This window comes from Geospiza fortis, unplaced genomic scaffold (assembly GCF_000277835.1).
Source record: "Geospiza fortis unplaced genomic scaffold, GeoFor_1.0 scaffold48, whole genome shotgun sequence".
NCBI classification, from domain to species: Eukaryota; Metazoa; Chordata; class Aves; order Passeriformes; family Thraupidae; genus Geospiza; species Geospiza fortis.
The window spans coordinates 482,252-494,461 of NW_005054594.1; the positions used below are offsets into that span (position 1 = coordinate 482,252).

At 46.4% G+C, this 12,210-nt stretch overlaps 2 protein-coding genes and 1 long non-coding RNA gene across 3 annotated transcripts in view; 1 reads left to right on the forward strand and 2 right to left on the reverse strand.

Annotated features, from left to right (window-relative positions):
- The window catches only part of LOC115948883, a 5,082-nt gene extending 3,601 nt beyond the window's left edge, over positions 1 to 1,481 (reverse strand). The window contains exon 1 of the long non-coding RNA XR_004082652.1: positions 899 to 1,481. This is a non-coding gene — a long non-coding RNA (uncharacterized LOC115948883). The remainder of the gene's footprint in view (positions 1 to 898) is intronic.
- NUDT13 (nudix hydrolase 13) overlaps positions 1 to 3,317 on the forward strand; it is a 6,924-nt gene extending 3,607 nt beyond the window's left edge. The window contains exons 6-9 of the mRNA XM_005430029.2: positions 620 to 745; positions 944 to 1,055; positions 2,192 to 2,346; positions 2,895 to 3,317. Coding sequence (XP_005430086.1) covers positions 620 to 745; positions 944 to 1,055; positions 2,192 to 2,346; positions 2,895 to 3,089 — 588 coding nt within the window. The 3' untranslated portion in view covers positions 3,090 to 3,317. The remainder of the gene's footprint in view (positions 1 to 619; positions 746 to 943; positions 1,056 to 2,191; positions 2,347 to 2,894) is intronic.
- Positions 3,318 to 9,740: 6,423 nt separating this feature from the next.
- Positions 9,741 to 12,210, reverse strand: part of LOC115948885 (protein ecdysoneless homolog) — a 7,541-nt gene continuing 5,071 nt past the window's right edge. Inside the window, exons 3-6 of the mRNA XM_031064473.1 lie at positions 11,572 to 11,749; positions 11,061 to 11,128; positions 10,763 to 10,983; positions 9,741 to 10,243 (exon numbers count right to left, since the gene is read on the reverse strand). Coding sequence (XP_030920333.1) covers positions 10,031 to 10,243; positions 10,763 to 10,983; positions 11,061 to 11,128; positions 11,572 to 11,749 — 680 coding nt within the window. The 3' untranslated portion in view covers positions 9,741 to 10,030. The remainder of the gene's footprint in view (positions 10,244 to 10,762; positions 10,984 to 11,060; positions 11,129 to 11,571; positions 11,750 to 12,210) is intronic.

Sequence of the window (12,210 nt, forward strand, 5' to 3'; positions counted from 1 at the left end):
AGTGGCTTAAAAATGACTGCAGTAATTTATGCCATTTAGCTGAAATGTGCTAAATCACATAAATCCTCAGCTCAACAACTATCAGGCAAACTGGGAATCACAAACAAAGTTACACATCTTCTCTGAGAGCTGCTCTTTTAAACCCTCTCCCTTATAAGCTGGTGCCCTGTGTTTGGAAGGCCTAAGAAAAGGCCTTTGTGTGAAAATCAGCTGTCCTGACCCATAAGAAGAACTAGCTCATGTTTCCTTTCGTGCTTTATAATGTCTGTGATGCCTGGGCTATTTTTCAAGAAGATATTGAGGGCTGGAGACTCTTTAAAATAGTCCAGCTCCCAATACAACTCCCATTATGTCCCAGTAAACAACAGCTCTTGCCCACCTCCCCCAAACATACTCAAATTTAGAAGCAGCAAACATGGATTGCAGAATCTGGCACTTTCAAAGCACTGCCCATACTTCATTCACCTTTCTGAAGCTTCCAAAGATAATCAGAGTTTAACCCCATGACTGCACACCAAGCATTATTCAGGGAGACTGCTCGGAATTATTTCTTCCCCCTAGGTATATGTATATATATATTTATTTTTTTTAATGAGTTTGTGCTCCTCTGTGTTGGCAGGCCCAGTCCCTCCTGCGGTGGCACGATTCCCACCAGTACTGCAGCAAAACTGGGCAGCCCACTGAGAAGAACCCAGCTGGCAGCAAACGTGTCTGCCACGCCAGTGGAGTCACTTACTACCCTCAGGTGAGCCCTGGCAGCACAGGGAAGGGACACAGGGACAGGACGGCATCCCTGGGGGGGAGCAGGAAAAGGGATCTGTGCCTAGCTGGGTACTTTGTCTTTAGTGGTCAGCCAGCGACCCTCAACCAGCCAGGAAAAGCAAAAATTTTCACTTACTTGTTTTGTCTGAAGCCCTTGTTTTGCTTTGGGTGCACGTGGCAGGTGTCTCCAGTGGTCATCACCCTGGTGTCCGACGGGAGCCACTGCCTCCTGGCCCGACAGCCCTCGTTTCCCCCGGGGATGTTCACGGCTCTGTCAGGCTTCTGTGACATGGGTGAGTGCTTCTGATCCAGCACCGTGGCCCTGGGCATGCAGGGTGTGGGGACATGTGTTTTCTTCATGGAGGAAAAAGCCCATTCTTTAGTCACATAACTCCTTTTTATACAGTTTTACAGACCTCGTGTGTGACTCCAATTGGTCAGTAGGTTTCTTGCCAATTACTTTTATTGGTAATTAAAAAGTTGTTACCCTCACTCAAACCACTGGTGTGTACTTGCAGGAAAAGTTGTTTGTGAGAGATAGTTTTCATTTTTCTATCTAACAGTGTAAAAACAGTTTATATGAGTGCTGGTTGTTTTTTACCCAGTGATAGATTGTTATGCTAAGGAACTGCTCACACCAGGATTGCTTTCACATGGGAACTTGCACAATGCTGGCTTTGACAAGGCCAGCCAGCGACCCCAGGAGAGCAGGCTTGATTCTGTGAAGCCTTTCTTTATGATTTTTCTACCTTACTGCAAGAGACATCAGCCATAATCTCTGTTCATACAGGAGGATGGACACAGTGATCTGTGTCCCCATCCCCAGATGTGTTCAAGGCCAAGCTGGGTAAGCCTTTGAGCAGCCTGGTCTAGCAGAAGGTGTCCATGCTGATAGCAGGAGGTTGGAACTAAATGATCCTTAAAGTCCCTTTGGACCCAAACCAGTGTGTGATTCTATGATAGCTGGAAAAAAAACCCCCACATATCTAAATAGATCAGTGTTTGCATGCAGACAGAATGTACCTGAAAGGAATGGGAATTATAGGTGTCTAGCAGTTCTTCTAGTCCCTGATAGCAAACATAGGCTTTAAACTTGCTGGGTTATAACCCCTGATCCTTTTAAAATCCATTTTGTGGCTCCTGCGGTCTGGCTTAGAAGAAAAACTACAGAGCTCTCATTACAGGAGGGAAAATGGCTTAAAATTGAATTGTTCTGTCCACCATCTGTATGTAGATGGGGCCAAAAATGTCTCTGGTGCCTGTGTTTATCAGAGGTTGATGAATTTAATGGAGCATCCCGCCAGCAAGTGTTTCCAGGACAGCACAGCTGGAGCTCCTGCGGGTGGGAATGAGCGTGTCCTGCGTTTCCCTCACCACGGTTCGCTGCCCTGAGGCCGGGCCGTCCTCGTCTAACTCCGGTTGGTTCTAGGTGAGAACGTGGAGGAGGCAGTGCGGCGAGAAGTGGCCGAAGAGGTGGGGCTGGAGGTGGAGTCGCTCCGCTACTCGGCGTCCCAGCACTGGCCCTTCCCCAGCAGCTCCTTGATGATTGCCTGCCACGCCCTGGTGGGAGCGCAGCGGGCTGAGGTGAGCGCCTCGGGCTCCCCGAGCTATTCCACTGCCTGCCTCAGGCAGCAAAACCTCCTTCAGCCCACAGAATTTGGTTAGGAGAGCATCAAACCCTCCGTAAATGCAATTTTCCGTTGGCTTTTTCTGCAAGTGCAGAAGAAACTTTGAAACAATCCCATCATCTCCTGTTGCAAGGTGCCAGATTTCACTCAGGTCGCTGTATACACAAGCCCAGAGCCCAGCAGCCCTGGATTTTTCCCTCTGAATTTTACAGAGGGGGTTCCTTCACACATTTGCCAGAGAACAGTCACATTTCACCACGTTAATTACTGTGCTCAGCCACTTTGCCACGACAGAGCAGGGCTGGTTTGTGGCTTCCCTATGGAAACCAGCACAACAAAGTGCTGGTGGATAGAAATATCCTTCCCTGGGCTGGCATCAGAGTCTAATTCAGGTGTGGATGTAGCACTCTGGGCATTCCAGAATGGGATCTCTGTGGAAGTAAGGTGCCACTGCCCACATCCAAAGCTGATTTGAGGAACTGGTGCCCTCTCAATTCTTTCCAGATCAGTCTGGACACCCTGGAGCTGGAGGAAGCCCGTTGGTTTGGCCTGGAGGAAATTGTGGAGGGTCTCAAGAGGGAGCCCAGCTCTTCCAAGCAAGATGATGGTAGTTTTTTACCCTGGTTCCCTCCCAAACAGGCCATTGCTCACCAGCTGATCCGTGAGTGGCTTCAGCAGCAGAGTGCCCAGACAGCTTAGGCAGGGCTTCATCTACTCTGTGATTCCACCAGAACTGTCAAAGCTCCACAGAAAAGCTTCCAAAGCCCCTGGAGGCAAGGGCTCTGTCACAGTGAGGGCAGCACTCAGACACACTGACCTACAAAGGTCTCTGAACTGGTCTGACAGGCCCATGCACAGTGGATCACCTCTGAGATCCCATGGTTTGAAGTAAATGTACAATAAAATTCTTAGTTCCAAAGCATCCAACTTGTTGTGACCAGCTGTCACTGACCCCATGGCACCAATGCCCCATTTTCCTCCATTTCTTCTGTCTTGGGTGGACATTCAATATACCCTTTTTCCCAGAACAAAAATAAAGGGAGAGTGGGAGAGTGGCACTTTCCAGTGTCTCTGTTGATATGGATCTGGGAGAGATGTCAGAAACCAGAAGAAAAGCCACTGCCTGTTTGCTCTCCTCTTCTTCTCTCTCTTCTCATTCAATCTTCTGTTTTCATACAAAATACCCTTTTTTTTTTTTTTTTGGTGTGAATGTTAAATGGGCTTCTACATTTTCCCCACTGGTAAGACAGTTTCTTCTGTCCCAAGAAAGAGAGAACAGAGCTATCTGGTGGTGGAGAGGGGAAGAGCAAGACAGCACATAGGCATTTTAGAAGAACACAGCTAATGCAAAGGTGACAGGAACTGCTACAACAAGAACTGCACTTAGAGAAAAATCTTGAAAGGATCAGGGCCTCTTACCCTGAGGCCAAAGTCTGAGCCTTGCCTGGAGAGCTGGTCTGATTTCACTGATGAAATGATGCCACCTGTCTGGATGAAGAACAACAAGGGAACCATCTGGACAAGGGAAGCTCAGTGAAAGAGACACTTTAGGGAAAGGATGTTTGATCTGCTGCTGACTCGGGCTGACAGTCCTTTCTGCCTGCTTGGTCAGAGCTCAGATGCCACGATTGCAAAGCCAGGTGCTTGAAGGGGACAGGGATGTGTCCCTGACTGCTACCACTGGGATTCACTGCAGGTGAGCAGTGGTAAAATCTGCAGTCCTGACACCTGAGCAGCAAGTAAAAAAATAAGTCTTCCACACTTCTGAGACACACTGTGTTTGCTTGGGTTACTTTTACTTCAGGAGGTTGGGAGGGGATTCCTTCAGGCCATGGTGGCATGTACAAACACCCTTCCTGGTATTTTAGTTACCAGCGAGAGAAAAAGTCTCTTCAATCTACTCAAATAGGGGATTTTTTGGTAGAGCTAGAACAGCTACAAGATAATAATCACATCACATCTTTGGAAAAGCATTACATTTTAAACTGTTTTATAAAATTCTCAATGCAGACCCTTTAGACTTAGTTATGAAACAACACTGGTGGCCTCCATTCCTGATGTTAAGCTAGCAGGAGTGATGATAGGCAGTACCCAGCCCTGAACAGGACAGAAAAACAAGGTGAGGGACATTGTCCTCACTTGCATCTGCCTCAGAAATCTGTCTGAAGCCTGAAGAACACTCACTGAAGTCAAGACAGGACATGCTCCATAAAGGCAAGTGACCTAGAAAAAGGAACAGGCAATTCCTGACAGAGGCTTCCTCACCAAAACACAGCAGGGCTTTCCCATGGAAAAGGTACCAGGCAGGCAGAAGGGCACAGAGCAAAAACTTATTTCTCTCAAGAATGCATCCCTTAACTGAATCCTCTTTGGGGACACTTGGCTTGTATAAATCACTGAGACCCCTCTGCTTTTAGGGATTTACAGCAAGAGCCAGCACTGAAAAACTGCCAGCTGGGGCATTACAGCCCAACTGCTCATAGGTATTACCAGTCAGCAGGATATGGAATGATAGCACTCATCTGATGAATCAGATGTAACTTTTTGGCTAGCAGGTTGAGCATGGCATGTCACCTACCTCCCAAAAATAGCAGGGCATAAAAACTCATGTTGATCTCTAATAGGTGTCAGCAGAGGACTGAAGTAAGCAAACCTCATGACACGACTTGTTTGATCTCTGATGCCTTGAGAAGGCTGAGCTAGAACAGAGGCCAGACAGAGTTAAAGAAAAAAGTAGGGATTTATTAAAAGGATCTCCTCAATGGATGCACCTTGGGCAGCACAAGAGCCCAGCCAGGGCTGCATCCAAGATGAACCAAAATGGTCACGAAATGGATGACTGGGCACGGGGTCTCTCATTTTTGTAAGTTCTGCTCCATTTGCATATTGGGGTTAATTGTGCAATTACAGCTTTAGTTTATGAAGTCCCATCCTTCTTGCTTTTCTCTTTTCAATTCATCCTTGTTTATGCTCTTGGGCCCGAAATTTGGATCATTTGTCCTTGGTCCCAAGCTAGAGAAGGAATTGTTTTGTGAAGCTCAGAACTACACACCAAAGCTGTACAGAATCTGAAAAATATAAAAGCTAAAACTTAAGGCACGACTCAGAAAAATCTTATCTGGAAACAGTGTGGGTAGAAAATTCACTGACCACATGCTCTCCCATCACCTGTGCTGCTCTGCTGCAGTATGGAAAGGCCACACTTTGCTATCCATCATTGTGGATGGCACAAGGTCTGACTTCAGTATTACAGTTCTTACATAAAGAAATTGTTTCACCTTAAAACAAGCTCCAAGACACTGTGGACACACACTGAGCCTGATGTTTGGCCTGAGAGGGCATAAGCACTCCATGGAACACCCTGACAACCTCACCTTGTAAATGTCATTTGTCAGCAAACCTTTTTGAGGGGACCACAAGCAGCTCACCTCTGGCTGCTGCAGCAGACAGGTTGTCAGAACAACCTGTAATTGCACAGGTACAATTCCTGTGTTCAGTTTGAGGCACTGCTTGAACAAATTGAGCTTCCCCAGCCTTCAGCTCCCATCTAAATCTTGCTCACTTTTCAACCTAGCAGCAGATGGAAAGCTGATATAACATCCACTGGTCCTTGTGCTCAGCAGTAGTTAGCATCCTTTAGGTTGTGCTCTTCAGTGGTTTTACCCATGGAAATACTGCAGAGGGATGCAGAAGATTTACCAGCATGTAAAAAAGAAGCTGAAAGCCCAGGAAGGATGACATTCGGGATAGGGACACAACCAAATTCACACATCATATGACAGTTAAATATGGCTGCTGTGAGTATGCAGCATGGAGGACAGCTAGATGAAACTAGAATAAATTCCAAAACTGTTTGGCCTTGTAACTGCAGGTAAGGTTAATAACCCTCACCAATTTATAAAAAGGGAAATCTGATCTGAACTAATTTGGATCACCATCCCTGCAGCCATTGGGTATCATGACTCCTTTTCCCCACCAAACTACAAAGGCTTTCCTGGAAATCTCTCCTTTTCTGCTTCCTACCTGTAACAGTGCTCAAGGGACCCGTGTGATCTCTCTGAATGAACTGAGCTTGACCTTCACAACAGCTCTGCTCTTCACTTCCCAGCCTCGTGCCCTTGGGAATTTCCATCTGGGAGCGCTGGCCTGCTGAAGGAGAGGCTCTGTTCCAAACATGCCCACTTTGCAGGAGTACCCCATGATGGGATGTTCTCCTGCCTGGACTAATCCCTTGGCTTCCCAGCTCCAGCTGGAGCCCACAGACCTGGCAGTTGTTCAGGAGCCTTTGCCATGGCATGGCCCCACCCAGCTGATTCCCAGCCTGGCAGCACAGTGGGCACACATTCCCAGCCCTGGCCGTTGTTTCCATCCCGCTGCAAGGAGCCCGGTTGTTCCCCAGTGTTCCTGCAGGAATCCAGGCCCAGGTGTCTGTGGGGTTTGCAGGGGCTCTCTTGGGGGTACCTGGGGGTGTCTGTGGGATTGGGGAGGGGCGCCTGAGCTGTGGGGGTGTCTCTGGGACTCCTGCTCTTTTTCCCTCCTATTTCCCATCCTTTTTCCTCTCATGTTTCCCACCGTTTTCTCCTCACCTTGCTAGAGCTTTCCTGCTTCCTAAATGCCACTTTTTCACCATTATGCCATCTCCATTTTTTCACTCTTCCTGCCTTCTTCTGCTGCATTTTTTGCTCCATTTTTCCTGCTTTTCTCTGCCTTTTTTTCCCCCTTTTTTGCTCCATTTTTTCCTCCTCTCTTGTTTGCCGCTTTCTTTCCGCCCCCACTTTTTCCCCTGATCTCTTTGTTCCCATCCTTTTTTGATGCCTTCACCCCCTCCCTGCTCTTTTTTGTAGCTTTTTTCCCCAGCCCTTTTTTTGCCCCTTAATATAAATCCTTCAAATGATGGAATCAGTGGAGATCTCTACCAATTTAAACCCTAAAAAATAAGGCACAACAGAGATTCCTTGTCAATGTAAACTGAAATATTATGAAAGTTGAGGGTTTGCTCTCATTTCAAACTGATAAAATCCCATCACAAAGGGTCTTCCCTGATCTATTTCAGCAAGAAAATGGGGATTCCCCATCCATTTGTAGCCCTGAAATAATGGCCAAGGCAGGGTTTCTTTCCATTGATACCCTCAACATTGCAGGTGAATGGGGACTCCCCCAGTTGAAACACAGACAATAAGGGAAAATTGACCAGTTAAACAAAATCAGAATACACTTTGACAGAAATCCATTGAAAGGAACCACACCACTTGTCTTCCCTAATTAATTCCATCAGGTTTCCTTCACTAAAAACACTCTCAGAATTAAAAGTGGAGATGCCTGGTGTGTTACCTCAAAGCAGTGGAAGAGGCAGCATGGAAATGCTTCTTCTTCCATGGCAAACTCTCCTGGGAGCACTCCCAGAGCGTTGCAGGGCTCCTCTGTGAAGCTGCTGAACAAATGGAAATAGTTGGGATGAGCAGAGCCCCAGAGAAATCCCAGTCCCACTGATGGAAAAGTCAGATTATCCAAGCAGCAACATCAGCTGGAGTGTTTGCAAAGGAGCAGCTTTGTTCTGAACCTCAGCTCAGGAGCTCTCCTCATGCACTAAGGGAGTCCTTCCATCTATTTGGACATTTTCTATAGCACAGGCCACACAGCAGTTAAATGTGATCATGTTCTTCAACTCAATCATTCTTTTTAAGTATCTAAACTTGATCTAACTACTCATCAGTGGAGAAGTTTATGTATTTTCAGTGTAAATTACCTTCCCTGGTCAAACATCAACCCTTTCCAAGGTTCAAGTGCCTCTGTTTTCCACCACTAACTGCTCATTATCCTTGTCTCAATTTAAAAAAACTGTTAACTTCATTTTCCACCACAGATTTGTCTGAGTCTCTCACCTCTCAGCAGTCCAAATTCCTTGAAATTCAGCAGAACCTTCTTCACACTTCCCAGCTCTTGTTTCCATCTCTAATCCCTGTCCAACCTGCCAGTGCTCTCCCTGAACTGCTGGCAAAGTAAATTACACAACTTCAGTGGAGGACAACTCATTAATTGCTGAATGAAAAAGAAATAAAGAGAAATTAAGAAGCTGATTTGGACCTGGCATTGGACTGCCTTGCTGGTGTCTGTGTATCAAGAATTTCTATGTATTTTATTTCAAATTTATCTTGTTGAAACTAAAGTTATCATATTTAAAATAGATTTTTCATTCTACATGAAAGCAACATGCTGCATGCCTTCCAGACACATTTTCACTGAAAAAAAACCCAAAACTGCTCAGCCTGGGCTCACATTCAGCTACTGCTGGCATGATACCAACATTCAGCAATAATGGAATTCATTCAGAAAATGACCAATGAACTTTCACTCCAAGAACTGATACTGCACTGAGGAAGTTATGCATACCATCAAAAAGAGTTCAGTAAACAAGTTGTATTTCTGTTTTTATTTCAATATATTTTAAAAATACTTCTGGCCAATATTTACACATTTGATCCAATTACTCTTCCTGCAATGTGGTGTTTCCCCACCTCTCCCTGAAGGCAGCAGCATTTTCAGAACAAGAACTGCTCCCCAGATATCGAACCCACTCAGCAATGGGTAAGAGCACGTTTTAGAAATGTGGCCAATTGGATCACTGATTGGGAAATGGAAGAGAGGTGCTGTAATAAAAGAAAACCTCATTTGAGTCATTCATTCAACATCATTTTTCAGTTTTCTGAAATTGTGTCACCACTAAGAAAGTCTCATTTCCACCGAGACAGTGTGCAAACAGAAGCTTTTGCAGGTAAGTTCACTCTGATGAAGTGACACAAAATGAACAGAATGCTCTAAATTAAAACCTTTGGCCTCTTCTTCCACATCCTGCTCGTTGGGCTCATATTCAGCTACTGCTGGCATGATACCAACATTCAGCAATAATGGAATTCATTCAGAAAATGACCAATGAACTTTCACTCCAAGAACTGATACTGCACTGAGGAAGTTATGCATACCATCAAAAAGAGTTCAGTAAACAAGTTGTATTTCTGTTTTTATTTCAATATATTTTAAAAATACTTCTGGCCAATATTTACACATTTGCTCCAATTACTGTTCAAATCCTTGTGCTTAATAAGGAACAGGCTCTTACAGAATTGCCAGAAGATCTCACAATGCAGCATCGTGCTCTTGGCAAGGATTAAATGTCTGCCCAACATTTCACCAGCATTCCCAAATCCCTAAGACTCTTCCTGCAATGTGGTGTTTCCCCACCTCTCCCTGAAGGCAGCAGCATTTTCAGAACAAGAACTGCTCCCCAGATACTGAACCCACTCAGCAATGGGTAAGAGCACGTTTTAGAAATGTGGCCAATTGGATCACTGATTGGGAAATGGAAGAGAGGTGCTGTAATAAAAGAAAACCTCATTTGAGTCATTCATTCAACATCATTTTTCAGTTTTCTGAAATTGTGTCACCACTAAGAAAGTCTCATTTCCACCGAGACAGTGTGCAAACAGAAGCTTTTGCAGGTAAGTTCACTCTGATGAAGTGACACAAAATGAACAGAATGCTCTAAATTAAAACCTTTGGCCTCTTCTTCCACATCCTGCTCGTGTGTCTGTGCTTCATCTCCCCACCAGCCATGTCCTGTCCAAAGGCTCTCCCTGCCTTGCTCAGCTGCCAGTGAGCTCTGTGCTCTCAGGTAAATTCACCCCCAGGCTCTGTAAAATGTTCGAGGTGGGTCCTGCCAGGCCAGCCTGGGCACTGTAGGACTCGAGCAGGTTTGCCACCAGGTTCATGTCCACATCCAGGGCTGCCAGCTCAGCAGCCTCAGCTCCAGAATCAGGGCCAGCACTCTCACATGGGGCTGCTCCAACAGAACTTGCCTGCAGGGAGTACAAAGAGAAAGGTTTATCAAATTGCATGAGCAGATTTAAGGGGGAAAAAAAAGGCAAACCACAGGAGAAAAGAAACAACAATTGTGCAGCCAACAAAGTCCAGTACACTCCTGAGTCTTGACAGACAGGAATTCAGACACCAAATGCTCGTGCCAGCTAAAAATCACCACTGTCCATTACCCAGATCAGGTTCCAAGAGAAGGACACAAAGTGTTGCTGAGTCCTGCCTCAGCTTCCTATGGGAGAAAACTACTACAGGAACTCACAAGTGAAGCTGCAGCTGCTTGCCCTACTACTAACAACAGGGAAATGGAACTAAGCCTTGGAAAGGATGGGCAAATTCCAAGCTTAGGTAAACTTTAGTTTGGAAAAAAGGTATGATGGTGCAGGTCCAGCACATTTGCTTGCACGTGGGAAGGTCCTGATCACATTACTCAGAACGGCCCCTTGCAGCACATTTCCTGCTTGGAAATTACTGCTGCAAATCAGAGCTCAAGGCACACTCACCCCTCTCTTGTGGCTGCTGAAACTTTTCCCAACGTTGGTCTGGGCCAGCTCACGGTCCATCTCCTTCATGTACGCCTTGAGACTGCCCACGAGCTCCTCAGCAGACACCTTCTGCTCCTGCCCTTCATTCCCAGCATCCAGCTCTTCATCATCCTCATCTGAGAAACCAAACTCCTCCTCTTCATCCAGATCATCAGAATCCAGCTCCTCTGAGTCTGCCCCTGGACATGATTTTGTGTCAGTAAAACAGCAAAGAAATCACTGCTGGCATTTGTTTCAAATAAAGAAGCAATCTCACCTAAAATTCTGTCCAGAGCTTTTGTAAAACAATCCACATCAAACGTAACTTGGGATTCATCAGATGACCTGAAATATAAAAGGATTTTTAAAGAAATAAAGCTTTTATGGTTGCCTAAGCCTGACACATACAGGCACAAACCATATTGATTTCTCTCAGGACTGAAGTTGGGATATTGGAATTTAAAAGTCCTCAGAAGTTTGAAGCCTGTATGCATTAGACATGAAACAGTGAGTGGAAGAATTCTTGGCATAATAGAAAAAAATTGTGAAGACCACAAAATCAACCTGAGGGACAGAGAGCAGCTCAGCTTGCAGCACTTGAACCTGCACCAGTGCCAGAGTGGTACCAAGCTGATTTAAAGCAAGCACATGTTCCCTGCTCTGGCTTTGCTTCAGGCCCTGCTCTGCACAGCACCTTCAAACTCTGATTCTCTGCATCACAGAACCAACCACAGGGCTGCAGCAGAGTGCAACATTCTACCCCAGACCCAAACTCCAAGTGCTACTACCATGGCATTTCTGCTCCTTCGTGCGTGGAGACTTTGGACACAAAAGCCTTCATGCTCTCAGCAACTGTTTCCAAGTCATATTTTTCCTCTTCCTCACTTGTGGAAGGAAGGGACTCATTTCTTGTCTCCTTCAGCATCTGATCCAGAGCACCTGGTGTAATATCCAGCCAGCTGTCATCTGAAAGAACACAGCACAGATCTGTTACTCTGCACAAGCCTGCTGGCCCACAGGCCCAAACCAGCTGACTGACAGGACTGCAATCATCCTGCAGCTCAGTTCTGCAGCTCAGTTGTTGTGCTGGTCCTGGGTCACACACAGCAAAAGGCAGAGAGAGGCTGAGAAGAACTGAGTGGAGATTTCTTGTCACTACTTAAAAACTCTGCTTTGCAGAGCTCAAACTAAGAGAGACCATTCCAGTCACTGAGAAACCTTTGGCCACTATGGATTCCGGCGGGGATGGGAGGGGCGGCGGGCGGAGCGTTCGTTTCATTCCGCAGCGGTGGCGGCAGCCGGAGCCCGAGGAGGCGGCGGCGGAGCTCGGAGGCGGCTCCAGCCCAGGTGGGACCGCGGTCGGTGCTGCCCCAGCTCGGGGCTCGCTGCGGGCGGTGGTGGACGCGGTGAGGGCCGGGGGGTTCCGG